Consider the following 26,114-nt stretch of genomic DNA (forward strand, 5'->3'; position numbering starts at 1 on the left):
TCTATATATTATGTTTTTTTCTTTAAATTTCAGTTTTAATAACCCACTTTCATTGGTGAATCCTGGAAGCAACAATAGGCAGTTTTCTCTCTTTATACACTGTCTAATGAGGAAACATTTGGACTAAGTCAGTGTATAAAAATGTGCCTGTGTTAGCAGAGTAGCGGGATGCTCCATTCTAGATTGTCCTTCTACACACTTAACTTTAAGAAATGATCTCTTTTCAGGTGACAACTCCAAAAAGATTCTATTTAGGAATTCCCCACCCCACCCCCTGCCAACATATACTATGAACCCTTCTTCTATCCTGAAGAGTTTATCATGTTCCTCTAAAGAGACATTAAAACAAGTGAAAATAGGATTATAATCAAGCAGGGCATATGACCTCAACTAGTACTATCAACTTCAAGATGCATTTTTAAATGCTAATAATTTAGATTTTAAACAGTATATTTTCATAAATATTCCACAGGTCAAACCTATATTTTAGCAGATTTTTTGAGAGACAGAAAATAACTCACAACACTATTCTCATGAACTGTACAATAAAGTTAAAAAGGTATCTTATTCTAGCATTTTAAGACACAATAAATGAGAAGGCTAAAATGTTTTCACAGTTTGGGTTGGCTTCTATCTGCCACACTGCATTTGAAGTTTAATCGTAGACAGCTACGAAGTGTATAACTGGATATGTTTATTGATTACAGATAAGATGGAAAATGTAAAACAAAGTCAGCAGCATTACTTTCCCATCTATGGGCATAGCAATGTCACTTTAAAAGACACTTACTGTGTTGTGCCCTTTTGCTCTTCTTCCATATGTATATTCCAAAGCTAAGGTTGGTTTTGGTGGTTCATCTCTGTATAATAAAGGCCGATAGTATTATCATTGTAGGTGGTATTAGTTTCTTATGCTATCATCTTACCTGATTCATTTTTCCTTCCTCTTAAAAACTTTATTAGTAGAGAAGTTACCTTGTATAATAGCATTGAAATAAATTATATACACAAAAGAAATAAACCTGCAAAACACCATCTTAGTGGATTTTAACAGCACATGCATGTGGTAGCCCCTAAAGGCACTGCTGGGGCAAGCAGAGAATGTGTTGAGGCTGGCAGCGTGGATGGCCACGCTGGGCACAAGAGCTCTACATCCAGGCCATGCAGGAAGCACTGACACTGGGTGTTTTTTTTTTTTTTTGAGATGGAGTCTTGATTTGTCACCCAGGCTGGAGTGCAGTGGCACGATCTCGGCTCACCGCAAGCTCCGCCTCCTGGGTTCACGCCATTCTCCTGCCTCAGCCTCCCGAGTAGCTGGGACTACAAGCGCCCGCCACCATGCCCAGCTAATTTTTTTTGTATTTTTAGTAAAGACAGGGTTTCATTACGTTAGCCAGGATGGTCTCGATTTCCTGACCTCGTGATCCGCCCGCCTCGGCCTCCCAAAGTGACACTGGGTTTATACTCAGCCCTGACATGAGGAACCTAATGACTGTCAATTTAAAACATCAATGCAAGACTTGGCCAGGCATGGTCGCTCACGCCTGTAATCCTAGCACTTTGGGAGGCTGAGGTGAGTAAATTGCTTGAGTCCATGAGTTTAAGACTGGCCTGGGCAACATGGCAAAACCCTGTCTCTACAAAAAAAAAAGGTAGTACATGCCTGTAGTCCCAACTACTCAGGAGGCTGAGGTGGGAGAATCACTTGAGCCTGGGAAGTCGAGGCTGCAGTAAGCCGAGATCATGCCACTGCACTCCAGCCTGGGTGACAGAGAGGCACCCTGTCTCAAAAAAAAAAACAAAAACAATGCAAGACTTTAATGCAGTTCTCTAGCAGTTCTTTATCTTAAATCACAGCCCAAACATGGGTATCATTTAGATAGTGATAGTTAATAAATTATATCAACAAGTCCTTAAAATCAGTAATGATTAGGAAAATATTAAAACAATTTGCTGAATTATTTATACTATAGCTTATACTGCTGGTAAGCAGTTTTATGGTGTATATATATTTAATTTTTTATTATGGTAAAGAATACATAAAATAGAATTTATCTTACCTATTTTTAAGTGCACAATTCAGTAGTATTAAATATATTCACATTGTTATGTAACTAATATTCAGAACTTTTTCATCTCACAGAACTGAAACTCCATACCCATTAAACAACTTCTCATTTTCCCTTCCCCCTAGTCCTTGGTAACTACCATTCTACTTTTTGTTTCTATGAGTTTGATTATTTTAGATATCTCATATAAGTGGAATCATACTATATATATATATATATTTTTTTTTTTTTTTTTTTTTTGCAGTGGCGCAATCTTGGGTCACTGCAACCTCTGCCTCCCAGGTTCAAGTGATTCCCATGCCTCAGCCTCCCAAGGACCTGGGATTACAGGGTCCCGCCACCACACTTGGCCAATTTTTTGTATTTTTAGTAGAGATGAGGTTTCACTATGTTGGCCAGGCTGATCTCGAACTCCTGACCTCAAATGATCTGCCCGCCTCGGGCTCCCAGAGTGCTGGGATTACAGGTGTGAGCCACTGCACCCAGCCCAATATTTGTGTTTTTTTTTTTCTGGCTTATTTAACTTAGCATAATGCCTCAAGATTCATCCATGTTGTAGCATGTGACAGAATTTCCTTCCTTTTTAAGTCCAAATTATGTTGCTACATATCTTTATTTTACTTTCCTATTTTATTTTATTGAGACAGGGTCTCATTCTGTCATGCAGGCTAGAATGCAGTGGTGCGATCACAGCTCACTACAGCCTCAACCTCTCGGGCTCAAGTAATCCTCCCACCTCAGCTTCCTGAGAAGCTGGGACTACAGGTATGCACCACCATGCCCAGCTAATTTTTGTATCTTTTGGTACAGACAAGTTCTCACTATGTTGGCCAGGCTGGTCTTGAACTCCTGAGTTCAAGCGATCCGCCTGCCTTGCCCTCCCAAAGTGCTAGGATTACAGGCATGAGCCACTGCACCCGGTCCCATATCTATCCTTAGATTGGAGAAGAAAGAGAAATGATTTTTAAATTTCTGACTTACATAATTATGTTTATTGAATATTCTGAATATCACCCCTGCATACATCTTTTGAATACGTTATATAGAGAGTAATATTCGGTTATATGTCCCAAAAGATAGAAATTTTATCAAGCCAAATGCTACTTTTAAGACAAAATTTATAAGATCTGATATTTAACCTATATTTTAGAAAATTAGCCTTTTCCTAAGTAGACTTTTGAGGAATTGAAATTAATACTTTTCAGGGCCAGGCGTGGTGGCTCACACCTGGATTCCCAGTACTTTGGGAGGCCGAGGCAGGCAGATCACCTGACGTCGTGAGTATGAGACCAGCCTGACCAACATGGAGAAACCCTGTCTCTACTAAAAATACAAAATTAGCTCGGCGTGGTGGCACATGCCTGTAATCCCAGCGGGAGGCTGAGGCAGGAGAATCGCTTGAACCCGGGAGGCGGAGGTTGCAGTGAGCCGAGATGGCGCCATTGCACTCCAGCCTGGGCAACAAGAGCGAAACTCCATCTCAAAAAAAAAAAAAAAGAAAGAAAGAAATTAATACTTTTCAACTCAATGTACTATTTTGTAGTATTTTATCCTAAGCTGGTGTTGTATTAGATGATTTGTTTATGACAGGAAACGTCTAAATGTGGTCTAAAAAGACCCATGATTCCTGGATATGGAAAGATAATACAGGTGTTACTGTTGATAGTTCCTCTGAGAAACAATATTGTTGGTGAAAGGAATTACACAAAAGCAGGAATTTATTATTTGTATCCTTTAAAAATATTTTTCAAATGAGTGATGTTTCTTTAATGTGACCTTAACACCAAATTCCATCTCTTTTGATGATTTTGGAGACGTTATATGTATTCAAATGAAGGGAACAGAGAAATATCTTCCAAAAATGACTGAAGGCTTTCCTCATCAGCTTCCTGAAACATCTACCAATCATAATGCTAAATCTTAATCTGACGGCCTGCTTCTACAGTATACGTTAGGAAATATATAAAATAAATGATAAAATATCCAGTTTGAGGATCAACACTGTGCTTCAAAATGTACCCCTGAGCAACTAAAGCTTACAATGAATGTTCAAATAATTGTAGATTAGGTAGAATAAAAATAATTTAAATATCAGAGTAGCATAGCCAAAAAGAAGGTAAATACTATTGTAGGCTGGGTAATTATGGTAACATTTCTCCCTCAAATAGGGAAATCCAGTATTAGTCTCATATAATTTTTGGCTTATTGTTAGTTTTATATTTAAAGGCGCTCTTAAAGGTTATACTAAGGATTTGCTAAGAATTAAATATTTTGTTTGGGTCTCAAAATGGTTCCCCTTCCTTATGTCTTTTAGAGCTAACTTGCCCTATACAACTAGAATAAGCATAAATATAGTTTAAAGGTTAACATAACACTTACCTGTCAAGACACCTTAGAATAATAGTAGTCTTTCCCTGGAAATTAAAAAAGAAGGAATACTGTGTTAATGTCATTCATATGTAAAAATTGTATTATTGTTCGTAATTGTGGCCCAAAATAGATTTTTAATCAATTGAATGATAAATTACCTGGAAACTAAAAACTAGAAACTTTCGGAATTGTTCTAAAGTTTGATAAGTGGAAAAAGTTAACCGTCAACTTTCCATCACAGTGTAACTACACTGCTATTATTATAATTATAAAGTCCCACAGATGACAAATACTAGCAAATCATACCTCACTTAAGTGGTCAACTTGGCAGCTGTCTTAAATTTTTTCTCTACTCATCAATGTTAATTACTGGTTAAGCTGATGCTTAGTGTCTTTTAAAATGTTTTAATTCCAATTGTTGAAGTGGAAATAAAGAAAAAGGTAACATACACATAAAGGACACATTGTAAATATGTTCAAAGTAAGCAATTCAGATACTGCATTAGAGTAATTTAATTTCAGAAGATGTACTTATTCCAAGTTTCTGTTTATTTTTATTTTATTTTATTTTATTTTTGAGACAGAGTCTCACTCTGTCGCCAAGGCTGGAGTGCAGTGGCATGATCTTGGCTCACTGCAACCTCTGCCTTCTGGGCTCAAGTGATTCTCGTGCCTCACCCTCTCAAGTAGCTGGGATTACAGGTGCACACCACCACGCCTGGGTAATTTTTGTATTTTTAGTAGAAACAAGGTTTTGCCATGTTGGCTAGGCTGGTCTTGAACTCCTGGCCTCATCTGATCTGCCCACCTCTGCCTCTCAAAGTGCTCGGATTACAGGTGTGAGCCACCACGCCCAGCCCCAAGTTTCTTTTTAGGAGTAAGGAAATACAAGTTCTGGCCTAATTCCTACCACTAGTCACGCAACTTAACTTCACAGCTTAGCCAGGGATTAGCTCAGTGGTTTATATCATTTTTAAAAAAATAGTAAAATCCTTTTTTTTTTTTTTTTTTTTTAAAGAAAAGACCCCTTGCAAGCAAACAGATAAAAGAGAAACAGCAAGGCAAGCTCCACTGGAGGAAACCTTCAGGCTCTAAAGAAAATAATTTGGAAAACTCTGGATTGCCAAAAACACAGAACACTTATTATATGTGTTTTTGCTTTTACTAAAAAACCTATAGTTTTTGACAAAAAAGATAATTACTCCAGATTATATCTGGAATACGATCAAATTAAGTAAATTTTTTGTAATGAGATATATTAAAAAATAACTGGAATTGTACAATATAAAAATGTATATTATTGAAGGATGTTTATTGGCCAGTGTTATATCAAACTGAAAAACTAAAAACAACCTACATGTCCCCTATTGGCTAAATTAATCATGGTAAACCATATAATAGAATAATATACAGTTATTATGAATGACAATGTAGAAATATACTTACTGACATAGTAAAACATTCATAATAGATCAGCATGACTGTGTTTTCAATTAAAAAATACTTTTCCTGCTTCCTTGAAGTACACACACACACACACACACACACACACACAGAGAGAGAAACAAACACACAAATAAATGTAGAGGGACATCACTATGTTAATAATGATTATTTCTAGCTGAAGGATTTGAAGGTAATTAAAGTTTTTAAGAAAATCAGGATTTTCTGCCAGGCATGGTGGCTCACGCCTGTAATCCCAGCACTTTGGGAGGCCGAGGCGGGTGGATCACGAGGTCAGGACATCAAGACCATCCTGGCTAACATGGCGAAACCCCAACTCTACTAAAAATACAAAAAAATTACCGGGCGTGGTCGTGGGCGGCTGCAGTCCCAGCAACTTGGGAGGCTGAGGCAGGAGAATGGTGTGAACCCAGGAGGCGGAGGCTGCAGTGAGCCGAGATCACACCACTGCACTCGAGCCTAGACGACAGAGCAAGACTCCGTCTCAAAAAAAAAAAAAAAAAAGAAAATCAGGATTTTCTAATTTTCCTACAATGAACTTGTATCATATGTAGTATGCTGTAAAAGTTCTAAATTAATAAGGGCTACATTACCCAAAAAGTAATGTACTCCGCAAGAAAGTAGAATAAGAATTGGAAGGAATTTTAAATAATATCTAGCCAATTTCCTCAAATTTTCATGGTACACTAGTATTGATTGATTTAAATCACTCCCCCCCACCTTTTTTTTTTTTTTTGAGACAGAGTCTCCCTCTGTTGCGTAGGCTGGAGTGCAGTGGCACCATCCTGGCTCATGAAACCTCTGCCTCTGGGTTCAAGTGATTCTTATGCCTCAGCCTCCGGAGTAGCTGGGATTACCAGTATGCACCACCACGTGCAGCTAATTTTTTGTATTTTTTAGTTGAGATGAGGTTTCACTATGTTGGTCAGGCTGGTCTTGAACTCCTGGCCTCAAGTGATCTTCCCACCTCAGCCTTCCAAAGTGCTGGGATTACAGGCTTGAGCCACCACGCCTGGCCTTAAATCACTTCTATTATTATTTCATATAAATGTATAGTACTATATGGTAACAATTCCAAATTAACATAAACTAATCTGGGAACTGAAATCAAGTTTTAGATTATCATTAAAATTACAACCCAAAATTTAAAAATTCATTAGTACACTCTGGTCCCCTGAGAATGTGGCCGTAGTCTTGTGGGTTTCCTAATTCAAGAAACATTGACCTAGTACAAGTTCATTTAGAGACCATCGAAATGAATCCCATCTTCCCTCCCATTGCCTCAATCGCCCCAGATGTCCAGCCCTCTCCTCTGACCCATTATCCCTGGAACTCTGAATTTCCTAACTCTCTAAACATCCCTTAATCTGGCCCAATAATCCCCTTCTGTCTTCCCTTCCTCTAAAATCCTTCCACTCTATGACTTCAGCTCCATGACTGGCAAACTCCCCAATATCTCAGCCTTTTCAGAATATTCTCTCCACATGTTGGCCTTAACTAAAATATGACTTACCCTGAACCCCTTCCTCTGCAGCCTTGTTAAACGAAGCTATTTATTCTCACTACCCTACATACATTAGGGTCCTCCTTGCTCCCCAGTGCCACCTATAAACAACTACTCTACCTCCCTCCTCTTGAAAAAACCTCAGAGGCTCGTATCAGTTTACCACCAGGGTTGTTGTCATCTCTTTTGGCTCACAATCTCCCTTACCTTTTCAGCTACTGTCATGAATCTTCTTCACACCCACATGGGTCTTGGCAATCCACCTGACATCCGGAGCTCTCAGTGCATTTGCCTCCCAATGGAGGCCTTTTCCCTCACTCTGCTTCTGCCACGGTCACTTCCAAGGTTACATCTTGAAGCTTTCCAGTTTCACTGGAAACCGCACTGCTTCCAAAATCACATGTACAAACAACACATTCTCTAACCACTTCTTCAGGCATCCCCACAGTAATAACTCTTTCACCTTAGTGAAAGGTCTCAAATGTCCATTGACACCCCTCTTCCCCCCACTAACAGTCGCTCCTACTCCATTAGCCTCTTCCTACCTTCACTTTTCTCCTTTTCCATCTCAGAGCCCATAGTTTATCATTACAATCATCTCTGCTAAATATCATTCATGCCCTGAGCTCCCTCACTTTGCACTGTACCCAACCAGCAAAGACCGCCCCAGGTAATCACCTTCCTCCTCCGTGCCTGCACCCATGCAAGTGAGTGATGGTGGAGAAAAACCATGTACTCTGGGCAGATTAGTATCAAACTAACATCCATCATCAAAATGGCAGTCAACAATGACTGAAAATCCTATTACATTCCTCTAGTATGATCTCTCTCCCATTTGTTGGAATATCTGTTTCATACATTTTTCTTGATCAACTTAGAATACTCCACACTCTTCACCTGAATTACTTCTCTTTCCTTACTTCTCACCTTCAAGCTTTAGCCATCACTGTCTTCAGGAGGCTTTCCTAGTCTCCCAACTTTCTGGGGTGAGTTAAGTGCCCTCTCTGTTTTCCACCACAGCATTTGTCTCATGGTATTGTCATTCTTGGTGTACAAGTCCTGATACACAAGTTCCTTCCCAGGGAGAATGCCTTTCATTTCTGTTTCCACAGTGTCTAGCAGGATGCTTAGCATATAAAAGATGTTCGATCAATGTCAACCGAATGGATGAACAGATGGTTGGAAGGAGAAAGAGAAGGCAGCAGGGCAGTGGGCTTCTTTGGTAAAGGGTGATTACTATTAATTGAACAATAGAAGCATTAATTGCTTCCCTTTATCTTCCAAAATAATGTTCTCCATGAAGCAGAATCAGATACCTTTTTCTTTCTTTTTTGAAACAAGGTCTCCCTCTGTTGCCCAGGCTAGAGTGTAGTGGCACAATCACGGCGGCTCACGGCAGCCTTAACCTTCTGGGCTCAAGTGATCCTCTCGCCTCAGCCTTCCACGTAGCTGGGACTACATACAGGTGAGCGCCACCACACCCGGCTAATTGTTTTATTTTTTTGGAGAGACTGGGTTTTGCCACGTTGCCTAGGTTGGTCTCGAACTCCTGGGCTCAAGCAATCCATCTGCCTCAGCCTCCCAAAGTCCTGGGATTACAAGCATGAGCTACTGCACTCAGCAGAATCACATACTTTTTAAAGAACAATACCCTCAAAAGTTTTAGATATCAAGGGAGTTCCCAAATCATCAGAAACAAAATTACTTTTATTACTAAAAACAAAAAACGTTTGTATATGCCACATACTGCCATCAAGAAAAAGGGGTGGTTTCACAAGTAACAAAAAAACAAAACAAAACAAAAGACAAAACAGGGTATCATGACTACAAGGGAGTCAAGAATAACTGTTACAGAGAGCGCTCAGAGGATACTGGTAGGGGTATTTTGTATGTAAGCATTTGTATGATGGAGTCAGTAATCAGTACCATTAGTATAAGCCATTCTGTCTAATATTCTGTGTACAGAATGTTTTCTGTAATAGAAATGTATTTGTACCATAAGACTAGTACTAGTTATTTACTCATTTATTTAAATCTATGTATGTACCTACATGGCAGTAAGATACAATGTAGGAAACTGTTAAGTACTATGCCTAATATGAAAATCACATGCATCATAATAGTAAACTCATGAAATAACGCGTAGCCGGGGCGGTGACTCATGCCTCTAATCCCAGCATTCTAGGAGGCTGAGATGGGTGGATTGCTTGAGTCCAGGAGTTGGAGGTCAGCCTGGGCAACGAAGTGAAACCCCATCTCTATTAAAAATACAAAAAATTAGCCGGGTGTGGTGGCGCATGCCTGTAATCCCAGCTACTTGAGGTAAAATCACCCGAGCCAGGGAAGTCAAGGCTGCAGTGTGCTGAGATCGCACCACTGCACTCTAGCCTGGGCAACCAGAGCGAGACCCTGTCTCAAAAAAAGAAATAACATGCTTATAAAATATATACTTATATAGTTGGGTTAAAATTTTAAAATATAAATGATCTCTACAATAATTTTATTTTAAATAATTAAGTTTGAATTTTAAAAAGTGGGCCAATATGAAAACTCTGGAAAATAAAAAAATTAAAAACAAAATAAAAATATTAAGTGATTAGAATTTCACTATCCATATTTCTAATTTTTATCAGAATTTTTTATTTACATATTTGTATAATTGGGATCATGTCATGTATGACACTTGTGTCCTGCTTTTTTAATTCAGATTATATTCTTACATCACTAAAACCTTTTTCATGGTTGTATAGGTATTTCTCCCAATATATGTAATCTTAATGTTGTATATAAAACCCCCAATGGAGGGTGTCCGGTTGTGCAGAGAGGGCCTTCTGGGACTCATCTGGAGACAAGACGGGTGCTCAGGCTGCCTGGGCACTGACGTTGCCCAGTGAACATGTAGCCTTGCTGATGCAGAGTTTAGTTTCTGAAAGCTTCGTATTTGTCAGTGCACTTAAGTGGAAGCATGGAGCACAGAAAGTGAACAGGAATTTGAACCCCAAACAGAAATGAGCTACGGCACTACGTGAATTTCAGCATCTTGCATCTAGCAAGCCTTGACCCTTTTGTGTCACCAGTCATTTTGCCTTCCTGGCAGGAACTTTGTGGGCCAGGCAAAGTTGCATGAAGATATGATGCATATGTTCCTGCTCTGTGTGGTCACTTCCAAGCCTTTCTGTATGCTTGGCCAAGTAAAACAGAGACTTACAGCAAGTGGGGAGGGGTTCTTCCTACCAATCAGTGGTCCAATGGAAATGCTGCCATATTTTCCCCAGATTTTTCAAAATAATTAATAACCCTGTAACAAATATCATTGACACAGTTCAATTATTCCTTTAATGAGATTTCTAAAAGTAACAATCTAAAATATAAAATTGTTAAGATACTGACTTACTGATTTAGAGAGTGACTTAGATATTTAAATGAATCCTAGCTTTTATACTCAATTGTGGTGGAAGACCTGAATATTTTCAAATGATGAAATAAAAAATAGTTTAAATATATTTTTCTAAAATTTCGTTTACTATTATAGTTTTTCCTAGATTAATAATAAGCACTTTTAAATTCATGCTAAACCAGATTGGTCATCTGGTCAAAGTGTTGAAGTATCTACATTTTAATCAAAGTATTAAAAGATATTTTACCAATGGTTGTTAAATCATCACAATAATTGAAAAAAAGAAAGCATTACCCCATTTTTACTGCCAATGAAGAAAACAGATTTTTCTGCAATTTCAGCTCCATCACCTTCACTTCCATTAATTCCCCTTTTTTCCACTTCAGCTTTTGCAATTTCCCAGAGAGTTTCACTACATGAGAGGCAGAAAAAACAAAATTGAGGGAAAAAGAATTCTTTCAAATATTTATTTCAAGCTCAGAGAAATTTTATTTCAGTATAATTTATGAAACAAATGAACATTATTTTCTGAGGAACAATAATCTGGTAAAACATCTGAGGATTAGTCATTCTATGATTTTGTTTTTCTTTTGTTGCTTTGAACTAGTTCTTTGAAGAATACTGAAATTGATAAGCAGAGCCTTTATTGCCAGGATTTGAGGCTGTCATATTTGGGGCTTCCCGTAAGGTTCATAGCTGTGTATGTCAGCTTCTCAGACACACATGGAGGTACAATGACTTTGGGAATGTACAACTTGAAAACCACAAACATTTAAGTCACCCAGGAAGATGGGAAAAGTACAATACCAGTGTATCAAATAATCTTTCCTCCCTGAAACATTTCTTTTTTGTGTTTTAAATTATGTTTTTAGGTAAAAAAATATTTTTTTTTTAATATAAAAGTATATGGGAGGCTGAGGCAGGAGGATCACTTGAGATCAGCCTAGGCAATACAGGAAGATCCCATCTCTACTACTACTACTAATACTACTAATAAATTAGCATGGGGGAGGGATAGCATTAGGAGAAATACCTAATGTAAATGATGAATTAATGGGTGCAGCAAACCAACATGGCACGTGTATACATATGTAACAAACCTGCACGTTGTGCACATGTACCCTAGAACTTAAAGTATAAAAGAAGAAGAAGAAGAAAAGAAAACAAACAAAATAATTGGCTGAGGCTGGGAGTGGTGGTTCACACCTGTAATCCCAGCACTTTAGGAGGCCAAGGTGGGTGGATCACTTGAGGTCAGGAGTTCAAGACCAGCCTGGCCAACATGGTAAAACCCCATCTCTACTAAAAATAAAAAAATTAAAAAAAAAAAATTAGCCAGGTGTGGTGGCGGGTGTCTGTAACTCCAGCTACTCAGAAGACTGAGGCATGAGAATCACCTGAACTCGGGAGGTGGATGTTGTATTGAGCCAAGATCGTGCCACAGCACTCCAGCCTGGACAACAGAGCGAGACTCTGTCTAAAAAAAAATAAAATAAAATAAAAAAAGAAAAAGAAAAGAAATTAGCTGGGTGTGGTGACATGCACTCGTGGTCCCAGCTACTAGGGAGGCTGAGGCAGGAGGATTGCCTGAGCCCTGGAGGTTGAGGCTGCAGTAAGCATGATGACATCACTGCACTCCAGCCTGGGTGACACAGCAAGACCTTGTCTCCCCCCGCCAAAAAAAAACCATAAAGAAAGAAAAAAAAAAAACCCTAAAACCACAAACATTTTGAAAACAATCCTTTCATTCATTTCTTTACACAGATATATAACTTTACACGAAAAAATCATATATATATATTAATTAAAGCCTAAGTGAAAATGTAATATTAAACTAAAAACTAACCACGGGCAAGACCTGATAGGTCCTAGCCTGATTCTGCTACTTCCTATGTATGTGAACTTGGGAAAATTACCTAACCTCTTTAAATCCTTCATTCCTTTATTAATTAAACAAATATTTATTGAGCACCTAATATATGCAATCCTCTGTGCTATTCCCCAGGCTCAATTGTTTCTCTATCTCTAAAAAGCCAATAAAAAAGAGTATCAGCTTTATAGGATTGTCATAATTGTTAAAATATGTATGTAGTTTAGGGCATGGCCCATACAATTACAAAAATTATTGAGGGCTTGTAATTATTACTATTCAAGAACCAGGAATAAGAAAAAGGGTCAAAACAGGAGTCCTTAAATGTTTGCACTAAAATTCATGCATTTATTTCACAGGTGAGCCTTCAGAACTCAGTTTGGGGCTGTTTGCTCTTCATTTACACAACATTCTTTCAAAATGTGAGGATCTGCTTTCCAAATACCTAGCAGAGATGAAAGACGGAGATGCTGCAGTCAGCCACGTCACCTGCGGAAATCGGGAAGTATAACCATAGCTTTATAACTGTAACCAATTATCCCGTGATGGAAAGCTGACAATTCTCCACACTATCCCAAGGAGAGAAAAAGATTTATCCTGCTCTGTGATGCACTCCCTGACCCCTCTCCCCGACGTGCTTAAGCATAAATTGTTGAGAAAAGGTTTAGGAATATCTTGAGAACAGGTAATTAAAATGAATATCATAGATTTGAACAGCTAGAATATAGTTTGCAAACCCTCTCCCGTTTCCCCCCTTAAAAGTGATGTTATACTTTCCACAGTGCCTTCCAAGTTTCCCCTCGCTTATTACTGCGAACCCCCGCACCAGGAGGGGAGGCCCCTGGGGAGAGGAGGCTTTGTGGTCTAGCTCATCGCCGAATGTCCTGCTCCGGAAGTAGTCTCTGGCCTGCAAGAAACTTTTATTCAATCGTTGAATGGGTGGAGTTGCTGATCTTTCCAAATCTCTCACTTTTCTACCTAGGGAACTTTCTTTTCTTTCCTGTTTGCGGCAGAATCTTTATGCTCAAGGCTGATTCCTAGGTCCCCGACCCTGCATATCCTGGTGGCAAGTAGCCACCCCCCACAATCTTCCAACAGCTGGTCCCGCCTGGGCTTCCTCTCGCCAGGAATACTCTCAGCAGCCTTTCCCACGCAAGCCGGGTTCAGGGAATACCTGGGCATCGTCGACGGCCTGGCTGCCGCAAACGTCACAGGCTCGGAGTAGTGACCAGCCTAGAATCAGGCGGCGAGCTCCGCAAGGAGTCTGGGAGTGAGGCCTTCTGGGTTACCATGGGAGCGACGTCGCGGCCGCGGTTGCGTGGGGAGAGGGGCATCATGGGAAATGTAGTTCTCAGGAGTCCTTTTACATCTCATTCTCGGCCTCAAGCCTTAGGACTGCTTTTAGATCCCAAGTTAGTAACCCCTTGTTACCTCCTAGAACGAGATGATAAGGGGTTACAAACCTGGGATCTAAAAGCAATTTTCTTTTATTTTAAAATTTTTTTACTGGGTGTCAACTATATGCCAAGGGTCTCTGCTCTCTCTCTCATCTTTCACTTTTTTCTTCCCAATCGCCATGATTTAGGAATAGAGGGTGTAACAATCTCTTGAGCTGTTTTCTGGTAATTTACTAGAAGCAAGGAATATTCGGACTTTAAAATTTAAAATAAGGCACGTAATTTTAATATTTTCCAACTTTCTAGATGTTTAGTTGTTTCAAGTTTTATTCAATAGCACATTGTGTATTTATTAATAAATTAATGAAGCAAGTGCATCTCCTACATACTTCATTTACTTTATGAATGTAGATTATTTTCTTTTGGAACTTTGTGGTCTCTTTATAGATCTGCAGGAGTGTCCAAATAAATAACGAACACTGAAATAAATAACAATCATTGAATATGCAAGGCCCTATGCTACACAGAATAAGGAATAAAGAGATGAGTAAGAAAAGATCGCTACCCTTAAGAAAGACATACTCAGCTAATTATAAGCACCTAAGGAAGTGAGCAATCTAAGCTATTGTATAGAGGTACAAAAATTGCATGAGGGCAAGTGACCAATTATGCCTGAAGGAGATGGTGAAACATTCATGGCACTGGTAGTATTTGGTCTGTGTTGAATGCTGAGTAGACTCAGGCTTTCTAGCCTAAGATGCCCTAAATATTTGAAGGAGATACCCTCCCTCCAATCCTCTACTATTCGGCTTGATTTCTATGGTGTGATGTTCAAGGACATGGGCTTTGGCGTGAGATGGACCTAGGTTCAAGTTCTGACTTGGCCATGCTGGCTAAGTTGTCACATTGCCACATCGGGTAAATCGCTGAATTTCTGATCCTGTAAAGCGGGAAAGATTGTGAATCTTAAATGAGATAAATGTAGGTAAAACATAACTTACGTGTGTGTCTGACACATTATAACTGCTTAATGCTTGTTATTATTGTGTGATAAGCTGCTGGTCAGCAACTTCGAACAAAGAAACACAAGGAACACATTCCTGGAAACAAGGCTGATGGTTGATAAAAGGGTGTTTATTTCAAATAAAGTCATTGGGAAAAAAATCCTCCCAACACCTAGGTATATTTTGGAGATGTAAAGAACACTAAGCTGCACATAGGAAGGGAATTAATGGGAGTAGAGCTCACCGAAGAAAGGATGATTTTTCAAAGGACGCTTATACATCTGTCATTGAATCAACAGCTATAGCCTGGTGCTAAGCCAGCCTTTAAGCTCACAAACTGATATGGGACAGATTGTAATGAATTGTAATGATTTGGGTTCTGGAACTTCAGAATACTTTTGCATGCTAGTTAGGAAGGCCTGTTGATATTGATAGCAATAACGACAGCTAACATTTTTGCCAAGTGCTTGCTATGTACTGGGCACAATACTCAGTACTAGTACTTCAAAAGTACACTTGTTTGAATAACGGGGAGAGGTGTTTGAAGGAGGGAGCTTGGTAACGAGGAAAGTGAAGGTGATCCGGCTGGGTCCTGATCAGCAGCATTGATTCAGGGTTGATTCAGTTGATCTGACTGAGCAGGTGAGTTCCCCTTTCTTCCCTCATTCCTCTTGAGGCCTTCATACTTGGGCAAAGAAAGTGACTTTCCTGGGTAGATGAAGATTGTTCTTAGGGTAAGAATGGAAGGAGAAGGAGACAATTTTATGCTGCTTTCTGGATGGAATGAGCGACAGTGCAGAAGGGTAAAGGCGTGTGCAGGATGTATTTGGGAAACTGAATAGTTTGGGTTGCGATCATATAAAGTGCCTGGTGGAGCTACAGTGGAAGAGCAAACTGGGCAGGTAGATGGGGCTACTGTGAAGGATGCTGTAGTCTAGACTTTACTGTGTTGGTTATGAGAAACCAAATAGGGTTTAAAAATAGGAGTGTGCCATGATTAGACATGAGTTTCAGTGAGATAATTTTTTGCAGTTGTGTGAAGGATGGTTTGGCATCTAGAAGACCATGCGGAGGCTATTAACAATAGCTAGGAAAGTGACAGGCAGAGTTTTAAATTTTTTTCCCTTGTTTTCAAAGTTATATAAGCTAATTGTAGGGGAAAAAACGTATGCACAGAAAATTAAGAGGGTAAAATAAGCATAAGCCAGAAGTAGTAACTATTAGGTATTTTGGAAATACATTTGATATGTTTCATTCTAATCTTTTTTCTTACAAAGTTGAGATTAATTGTAAAGTTAATTAATATCCTGATTTTAACATGTATTTCCCCATATCAAATTTTTAAAATGCACCATATCAAATTTTAAAAATGCATCATAAACATAACTTTGATGGTTGCAGAATATTTCACTGCATAGATTTTTCATAATTTACTTAAGCATTCTCCTAATGTTGAGTACATTTGGGGTGGTTCAGAGTAAACACCTAACATGAGCTGGGTTAATCACAGTCCTTCCCTGAAGTTTTTCAAACTAGAATTGGGAAAAGCAAGTCACTCTACCTCTAGAGGAAATTAGCATATTTTATGCTAAATGAAATATTTTGTAGTTAGTGAGCACACATCAGACACACATCAATATGAAGGGAAAGTGCTGGCATGTCTCATGGTTCTAATTGTCCCTAAGGCTTGCCTGTGTCCTCACCTTTCTTATGGCTTGGTTGTTCAGCTTGCTCTTTGATTATATGAGACATCCTAATATCCTTGTAATACAATTTCTCATTTTTGTCTAAGCTAGTTCAAGTTGAATTTTGGAATTTACAGCAAAAAGAGTTCTATCTAATACAATTACTAGACAGTAGAAAGTAAGACGGTGGTAAAAGGGAGAAAAGTCAATGTTTCTTTCTTGATTGATGAACTGGTGATCCTCTTAACCAATTTTAAGGGGCACAGAGCAGGAGAAGCAGGTTTAGAGGACATGGTGAGTTTGAGATATCATCCAGCAGACAGTTGGACAATTTAGGGTCTGCTGGACTTGGCAGTTAAGTGGTCAGTGATAACCTCATGTGAAGATGTTTCGATAGAATAGTCAGTACATGAAAGCAGTGTTGATGATACCCTATCCCTGAGGGGAACATCTTATAATCTGTACATGATCCAAAACCCAAGAACTCTCCACAAGCTTTCCTAAGGTTACACTTTCTGTAAACTTTTCTCTCATAAAAGGCAACTCTTATTGGGGTTTGATAGCATTTTCCAGAAACTCTAGAAGTTAATAACATCTAAGCCATTTCCTCTGGTATTACCCAATATTCAGTTCCTAGGAGCTCCTGGGAATTCATTAGAGCCACATAGTGAGAGAGGGAATTAGCCTTCTCTTGCCACTGCCACTGCTAAAGAAGAGTTGTTTGATTTTCATAAAACCACAGTATAACCTAGCAGCACGTTCAGAAAGAGAGGCCCTTCCCCTCCCACCCCCACTCTGTTTATTAGAAAATTATGTTGGCAGGCCGGGCACGGTGGCTAACGCCTGTAATCCCAGCACTTTGGGAGGAAAAGGCGGGCAGATCATCTGAGATCAGGAGTTCGAGACCAGCCTGACCAACATGGTGAAACCCCGTCTCTACTAAAAATACAAAAAATTAGCCGGGCGTGGTGGCGGGCGCCTGTAGTCCCAGCTACTCGGGAGGCTGAGGCAGGAGAATGGCGTGAACCCAGGAGGCGGAGCTTACATGAGCCGAGATGGCGCCACTGCACTCCAGTGTGGGCGACAGAGCGAGACTCCTCTCAAAAGAAAAAAAAAAAATTAGCTGAGCGTGGTGGCAGGCGCCTGTAATCTCAGCTACTCAGGAGGCTGAGGAAGGAGAACTGCTTGAACCCGGGAGGCAGAGGTTGCAGTGAGCCGAGATCGCGCCATTAAACTCCAGCATGGGCAACAAGAGCAAAACCCCGTCTCAAAAAAAAAAAAAAAGAAAATGGGCCGGGCGTGGTGGCTCACACCTGTAATCCCAGCACTTTGGGAGGCCAGGGAGTGTGGATCACGAGGTCAGGAGATCGAGACCATCCTGGCTAACATGGTGAAACCCCGTCTCTACTAAAAATACAAAAAATTAGCCAGTGGTAGCGGACGCCTGTAGTCCCAGCTACTCGGGAGGCTGAGGCCGGAGAATGGCGTTAACCCAGGAGGCGGAGCTTGCAGTGAGTGGAGATTGCGCCACTGCACTCCAGACTGGGCGACAGAAAAAAAAAAAGAAAGAAAATTATGTTGGCAAAGCACAGGAAGGAAGGGTACTCAGTATTCAAGTGCGTTGCTGAACATTTGTGTCCTATTTTGGAGTTCTTTGCTAATAGACCTTTCCCTAGTAAAGTTGGTATTCCTTGCCTATTACTGGACTGCAAAATAATATAAAGCACACAATAAAGTTTTTTGGAATGATGCGAATTATAATCCAGAGTCACTGTGACTCTGTACAATTTAGGTCAAATTAAATCCAACAAATAAAATCACAATATAAAGTAAATGCTTAGCTTGTCTCCTCACCCCAGCCTCTGCCCAGACCCGCCAACTCTTCTTTGTAGGACTGATCTTCCCAATTAAATCCCCAATAATTGAGCGTCATAAAGATACTGAAGAAAAAAAAAACACCCAAGAAAAGCCTGTATGTTGGTCCCACTGAAATATAGATAAATCTTGCTTCACCCTAAATATCTACATGTGGACTTATCTTAATTTGGAATTTAAAGGAGAAAAAGTTCTTTTTGTTGCAGTTAAATCCCTTTCTTCTTCTTCTTCTTCTTCTTCTTTTTTTTCTGAGACAGAGTCTCACTCTGTCACCCAGGCTGGAGTGCAGTGGCGTGATCTCAGCTGTCTGCATCCTCTGTATCCCGGGTTCAAGCACTTCTCTGCCTCGGCCTCCCAAGTAACTGGGATTACAGGCGCCCACCATCACACTCGGCTAATTTTTGTATTTCTAGTAGAGACGGGGTTTCACCATCTTGGTCAGGTTGGTCTTGAACTCCTGACCTCATGATCCACTCGCCTCGGCCTCCCAAAGTGCTGGAATTACAGGCTTGAGCCACCATGCCCAGCCATCCCTTTCCTCTTTTAGCGAAAAGAGAATGGGGGGAAATGTGAGAGGAGATGTCATTTCTGCATAAATCAGGTGGGCAGCAGGGAAACTGCTGTGTCCACTTCTTCTTGCTTGTCACTTCTCTTCCTCAATTTTCAAATTACTGGAGCTGTCCCTCCCTAGAAATCAGCTGCAGGGGGGGTGAGCGGGTGGGGGAAATATGTTCTTGGCATCCCACCAACAGGTAAAGCCTTTTTCTAGAGAAATATGGTTATCCACGGTGGTTACTTCTTCAGGATCATGCTTCACGCACAATTAAGGGTTAAATGTATTGTTCTAGGAACTTGATCACTGTGTATTTTTTTTAATTGGCAGGTAGATGTAAGCACATGTATTTCTTTTTAATGAAAAAAAAATCCAAACAACAAACTATTAAACACATTTTTAAACAAAGAGTCTTTATAAGTTGTGACTAACTTCTCTTGTAAATTGAGAGTTAAAGTCATTTCTAAGCTGTGATAGTATTTGATTTTAAGGGCACACACACACACACAATCCAGAACATTTAAGACAAATTTTTGGAACACAATCCATTCAACTCACCTATATGAAATATGAAATCATGGGAGAACCAATATTTCTATTTACCTATTTACATATTGTGTGTCAATACGCACACATATGGATTAAAATTACAATTCTCCAAAACAGCTCCCTTTTATATGGATAAAACAAAGCAACACTGAAGACAAAGCATGAATGCAAGAGCAGGAGGTAATAACTACCATTTTCACTGGTACTACACCTCAGCTTTGACAATGAAAACATTAGGTATTTCTTGAAGATTATTCAAAAGATAATGCTCAAAATGGGTTTTGTAAATCATTTATTATGACTGAAAGGGAAGAAAATGATAGGAGACAAATATTACAATTAAACATGTAACATTATTCTCTTGTAACCAATCATAATAACATACTTTGAATTTTTGAATGGCTATATAATTTCCCAGAAAATAAAATTTTCACATCATCAGTTACAGAAAATTGATTTCCTTCCATCAAAATATTTTATCTCTGCTCTATCAAAAATAAATGCCAAGTCTAAGGTACTACACAGTTTAAGCTAAGCCTTCACTACTTGTTTAAATTAGAAGAGTGTGGGGAGGGGCTTACCAAATGATGAATAAACTACTGCCTGGGAATAAAGCCCTCACACATAAGTAACAGCTCTGTCAAGCCTCTGGCTCACCAACTAATTATTAAATGGCTCTCTAGGAACTTAGAAACTCTTCTGTATCCCAGCCAAAAGGCTTCTGAGAGTCATCACAAACTGATTACCAGTTTATTCTAAAAAACAAATTTGCTTATTCGATGGGCGACTGTGGCTCAAAAGATGTAGGGGAAACAGTCAATTGAAATCTATTTTGATGGGGTTTAAAAAATATTCTTTTTGTCATTATCAATAAAGTACAATATTATTTGAGCAATGTATTTCTTAGTTCTGTCCCTTCTAAGGATGCTAATACAGTATGGAACATTTTTAAAAGGCTTAATGTGAGAACAGTACATTGCCACAGGGAGAAGGCAGCAAAGAAGAAAATATGAAGGCTCGGCCAACAAATTACTTCAGCAGCTAACATTTCTCAAACTGGTTAAAAAAAATGACAAAGTGATAAATATATGTCCAAAAAATAAATACAAATATTCTATACATAAATAAAATTAAGTATACTCATGATTACCATTACAATTGAACATTTTAGTAATATAATTTTCATGTCTTATCACAGTTTCATTTTTATCATGAAAATGAACTACACTGTTGTGACACATACTGGAATGCACTGACCAATTACATAACCTAATAAAGTAATGCATTTAAGTACTCTATCAACTAAAATTTAACCTCCTTTGACAGAAGAATTATTTTCTCTTTTAAAAAATATTTTTGAGGCTGGGCACGGTGGCTCATGCCTGTAATCCCAGCACTTTGGGAGGCCGAGGTGGGAGGATTGCTTGAACCCAGGAGTTTGAGACTAGGCTGGACAACATAGGGAGATCCTGTCTCTACTAAAAATACAAATATTAGATGGGCATGGTGGTGCATGCTTCTAGTCCCAGCTATTCAAGAGGCTGAAGTGGGATTGCTTGATCCCGGAAGGTCGAGGCTACAGTGAGCTATGATGGCACCACTGCCCTCCAGCCTGGGCAACCAGAATGAGACCCTGCCTCAAAAAAATAAAATAACATTTCTGGAGCCAGGTGTGGTGGCTCACACTTGTAATCCCAGCACTTTGGGAGGCTGAGGAGAGAGGACTGCTTGAGGCCAGGAGTTCAAGACCAGCCTGGGCAACATAGCAAGACCCTATCTGTGCATACATATGTATGTATGTGTAGGGAATCTATTTTCAAACTATAATTAGAAGGTAATGTGTGAGGAGCAAAGCTTTAAGGATTGTCTTTGTTTTTAAAGATATTATTAACAAAGCAAGGTCAAAATGACCCAGCACCAAATACAGTGAAATGTGGGCAATATTCTTGTGAACCTGGGCAGCACTGACAGCCAAGGAATGTCAGGAATCACCATCTTGTTTTAAATTTTACACTCCAGCGATGTGAAAAGGTGATGGTATACTTTCTAATACCACATAGGAGGCTCAGGTTACCTAATGTTATCCTGCTTTCTCACATAATGATTCATAGAGCCGGAAGATGTACTGCACCTGCTCTGAAAATGTACTCCTCGCACCACTCTGCAGCTGTTTCTTATGCTGCATGTTCTACTCCTTTCCAAACACTATATCATTAATTAAAAGCACATTTAGTTATAGCACTTACTATTTTGGCAGTGAACATTTCCAAATAATCAACTGGTTTACCAAATGGGAGTTTGGAATCTCCCTTTCTAAAGATTGCCAGAATATTAAAAAGGGGAAAAAAAGAAAAGAAAAGAAAAGCCACATTGCACAATGGGTCTGATGACAAGGGAGAAGGGAGATGGAAAAAATGATGAATTCTTACTCATTTACTCTATAAGAAAATTAGTGTGTTGGCAAATTTTGTGTTTATGTTTTAATGTTAATATTTATTTGAATATTTAAGAATCAAATAAAAGAGACTAACCCCCTTCATTGTTAAGGTTTGGAATACCGGTGTGTGGCTGCCGTGCTGCCAGGTGTAAACGAACTTGTAGGGAGCTGATACAGCCACAGCATGGAGGACAAGGAGTGAATGTTCAGGCTCCCCAGCTTTCAGAGTAAGGTGGGGCCTTTGGTCGGTCTGCTGCTTGACAGAAGAGGCTGGCTTCCCATCATTCTGGCTTGGGGTCCCCGGGTCTGGGCTGAGAGCAGTGCTGGAGCAGAGAGGTGGTGAAATGCTGCCTTTTGCTGATGGAAGTTGTTTATGTAACTGGCGATCAAAAGAGTGATTTCAAGAATCTAAAACAAGGAAAACAGAATTGTTTTGCTCCTTAGAAGTTCTCATCACTTCCAGAAGAGAGTAAAGTGTTGGCCACAGGTGAGCTCCATTTGCAAGTGCCCAGGCTACCAGAATTCCCTTCTCTCTAGATCAAACAATGAAGTGCTTACATGTCCAGCACCATCAAGGCAGCCACACGTTTTTTCATCACTTAAACCAGCAGAAAGAGTGAATCTCAAAAACAATCAAATTGAGTGGCATTCTTAGGAACTGTGACAGTCAGTAGTAGAACTCTATCAAATTATCATAAAGCCACATTAGTGAATATATGAATTAAGAAAGTTAGTGTCATAAGAACTCTCTATTTTCACTAAAGACTGAGCTCCCTGATCTGCACTTAATGGTTAGCTGCTTTCACTTAAGTATAGGCTTAATTAAGAAAGACATCTATTTTTTAAAAAAAGCTTCGGATTCCGAAGAAGTAATTTCTTTTATCTGATAACATTAAGACAGCTAAAGTTTTAGGAAAATCACTTTCAAGTAGAATTACATGTTAGAATGTAATCCATTTATTTATTGCTTTTACTTAGAGATGTTAAAACTACATAGTTTATTAAAAGTCGTAAAGGAGCAAGTATGTTTTAATTATAAAATCCCAGTCTTTCCTCTAATGAGTCCATAAAGCAAATAACCCCAAGTGAATAAGATAATGTGTATAAAGTACCAGACAGCAATAACTTAATGCCACAACTATTTATTTTGAATCTTCTATATACCTGGCATTGGGCTAAGTACCCTACAAACTTCCTTCATTTAATTTTTAAGTCAAAAGAAGTAGGGAGTATGTTACCATATTTTTAGACAAAGAAACCAGAGCTTGGAAAGATGATGTAAGTTGGACCCATGTTTGTTTGACTATAAATAACGTCTGTTTTCCCATCTGGAATGCAGTCTTTGCTGAATAAATGTTTTAATATGAAAACAATTAGCATTGCTTTTTGGCCTTCTGGCTAAGACTAAGTGAAAACAACTAGGACAAAAAAGTTGGCAGAAAGGCTTCTACTCACCTTGGGTTTTGCCATGGCAAAAAGTAATTTCTCTGTTGGTTTGTCCTTTGAATGTGTATTGTTAATGACTACCATAAAATCATCTTGATAGCCTCCAAAGGTCATTAGACTCTTGTACACATAGCTGACTATTAACCTCTTTAAAGAAAAAGTATACATGTTATATGCTCTTACTTCCAAGGAGAGATGAAAAATAATTAATAATATATCTCCATTAAAAGGCAGATATTAATCAATTATGGTATAATACAAAATTATTTTCTAAAATAAAATCTATTATGATCCAAAATAGATAGTAGTGGTACTAATTTTATTTAGGCATCATCTACCTTTACAATGTTGAGTCCGAAACAAGTCACTGCAGAAAAATGAGAAAATATAAGAAAAAAATAAAAAGCATCTATATTCCAGCATCTAGTGGAAAGCCACTGTTAATATTTTTTATATGCCCTTTCATATATCTCTTATATTTATGTTAGGTTAAGCCATATTACTGATACTTTTCATGGTCAAAATGGTCAAGTATTGGTAAATCTGCATAGTTCACCTAGATAGATGGATTTTGAAATCCATAAACAGAAACAGTATCACGTATTAACCCTTTGTCACATATGCAGCAAATTTTTTTTTCTAATGTGTTTCCAAAACAATGTAAAAATATAACTTAGGCCGGGCCTGATGGCTCACGCCTGAGGCTGAGGTGGGAGGATCACTTGAGCCTAGCCTGGGCAACATAGGGAGACCCCGTTTCTATGAAAAAAAAAAAAAAATTAGCCGGGCATGGTAGTACATGCTTGTGGTCCCAGCTACTTGGGAGGCTGAGGCAGGAGGACTGCTTGAGCCCAGGAGGTCAAGGATGCAGGGAGCAGTGATCACACCACTGCACTTCAGTCTGGGTGACAGAATAAGACCCTGCCTCAAAAAAAAATCAATAAATCAATAAAATAAAATAAAATAAAATGTAACTAATATACAGCCTGAAAGGACTCTGCGTATCTAATGATTACCTTGCAAGACTGAGCAGACCATTCCAGGACTGAATGCCTCAGACCCACCTGTGTGTGCTTCCTGGCCTGTCTGGCTACCTCCTGGGAGCTAGGGAGCTAGTTTTCTGAACTAAGGTAACTTAATACTGGTGTATAGGTTTTTTGGTTTGTTTGTTTTTACTTTAAGTCACTGATTTTATAATATCTTCAAGTTATCCATTCAAAAACTAAAAGGCACTCAGAAAATATAACCCCTTGAAAAAAAGTGTGTGTGTGTTTGTTTTTTAAGCAATTATAAGGGGAAACAGTAACTATAACACAAAAGAATAGTTTGGTTTCCAGAAAATTTTCAGTGATCTTCTGATTATAGCCACAGGATTAGACCTGCCAGGTGAATTTAGTAATTCCTGCTCACCAGATTAAACAAAAAAGAGAATAAAATTGTATTAAATAATTAGACACATGAAATATGATAAAAAAAAAAGTAAATTTTGGGTAAATAAATGAACACATATAGATATCATAGTTTGAATTTAAACTATGTGAAAAGTGCTAAGATGCTATATAAATGACATTATAGGAAATTATAGAAATTGTTAAAGAAGCCTTAGTGAAAGTGAACTTAAACTTTGGTAATTAAAGTTCCCACCTTAATGATTTCTTACAGATTTTTATTTTACACAGGAAACAATCTTCTTAACACTTTTAAAAAATAATCATTTCATGAATATAACCATGATCACAATTTAGTCATGGTATCAAGATTTTTCTCATACACAATAAACGACCTGTCTTATCTTGTTTTAAAAGGTTAAATTATAATCATAGCTGTATTTGTAAAATGACTGTTCATGACATAGTATTAGGAAGAATGTTTTCTGGGTAAGAGAAAAATCAGATTAAGATATCATTACTTTCTGTTTACGGTACACTGAGCAATGGAAACAGTTGACTTAATGCAAAACTTGAGCGTTTAAACTTACCATGGAGTTGTATTCTAAGAGGCTTAAACCATCCTCATGTACAGCCAGCCACAAGAAAGTACTTCCAAGTGATGATGGAGTTATGGGCTATGAAGAGGTGAAAATACACTATATTATAAATACTAAGCAAAATTACAGGAATATTTTTCAGTCTAAATGTCATGTAACATTTGCCATTAAACAACAATAATAACAACAAAAATTTATTAAAAATCTCGCCTAGGAAAGAGGCAGGGTGGTATACCGGAGCTAAGAGTGAATTCGGTATTAGGAGACCTAGCTTTGAGACCCAAACCTGCCATATATTAATGTATGCATTTGGATAAACTACTGAATCTGTTTGAGGCTCAATTTCCTCATCTTTAGCATAGGAACAATAATGTTTATATTTTACTTTTCTTCTGCGTTAAGACGTTAATAGTCAACAAAGTTTTTAGGGTTTCTATGATGACCAAAATCCTAATGAAGCAAAATATACTGATATGCTTGATAAGTTGTGTAGTGCTATTACAAGGT

At 38.7% G+C, this 26,114-nt stretch overlaps 2 protein-coding genes across 8 annotated transcripts in view; both read right to left on the reverse strand.

Annotated features, from left to right (window-relative positions):
• DYNC2LI1 (dynein cytoplasmic 2 light intermediate chain 1) overlaps positions 1-14,048 on the reverse strand; it is a 54,605-nt gene extending 40,557 nt beyond the window's left edge. The window contains exons 1-4 of one of the 6 annotated variants that reach the window (XR_008624366.2): positions 13,849-14,028; positions 11,099-11,216; positions 4,449-4,483; positions 791-860 (exon numbers count right to left, since the gene is read on the reverse strand). Coding sequence is in view for 5 of the 6 variants with exons in the window: in XM_008961296.5 (XP_008959544.1) it covers positions 791-860; positions 4,449-4,483; positions 11,099-11,216; positions 13,849-13,856 (231 nt within the window). In the remaining variant the exon portion in view is untranslated. Of the gene's footprint in view, positions 1-790; positions 861-4,448; positions 4,484-11,098; positions 11,217-13,848 lie in introns of all 6 variants that reach the window. The other 5 variants (XM_008961296.5, XM_034953040.3, XM_008961297.5 and 2 more) reach the window with 5 other exon arrangements.
• Positions 14,049-20,012: 5,964 nt separating this feature from the next.
• PLEKHH2 (pleckstrin homology, MyTH4 and FERM domain containing H2) overlaps positions 20,013-26,114 on the reverse strand; it is a 128,573-nt gene continuing 122,471 nt past the window's right edge. For both annotated transcript variants that reach the window (XM_063594981.1, XM_055108024.2), the window contains exons 28-30: positions 25,599-25,685; positions 23,630-23,767; positions 20,013-22,582 (exon numbers count right to left, since the gene is read on the reverse strand). In XM_063594981.1, coding sequence (XP_063451051.1) covers positions 22,397-22,582; positions 23,630-23,767; positions 25,599-25,685 — 411 coding nt within the window. In that variant the 3' untranslated portion in view covers positions 20,013-22,396. The remainder of the gene's footprint in view (positions 22,583-23,629; positions 23,768-25,598; positions 25,686-26,114) is intronic.

The sequence above is a fragment of the Pan paniscus genome, chromosome 12 (genome assembly GCF_029289425.2).
Source record: "Pan paniscus chromosome 12, NHGRI_mPanPan1-v2.0_pri, whole genome shotgun sequence".
Taxonomy (NCBI): domain Eukaryota; kingdom Metazoa; phylum Chordata; class Mammalia; order Primates; family Hominidae; genus Pan; species Pan paniscus.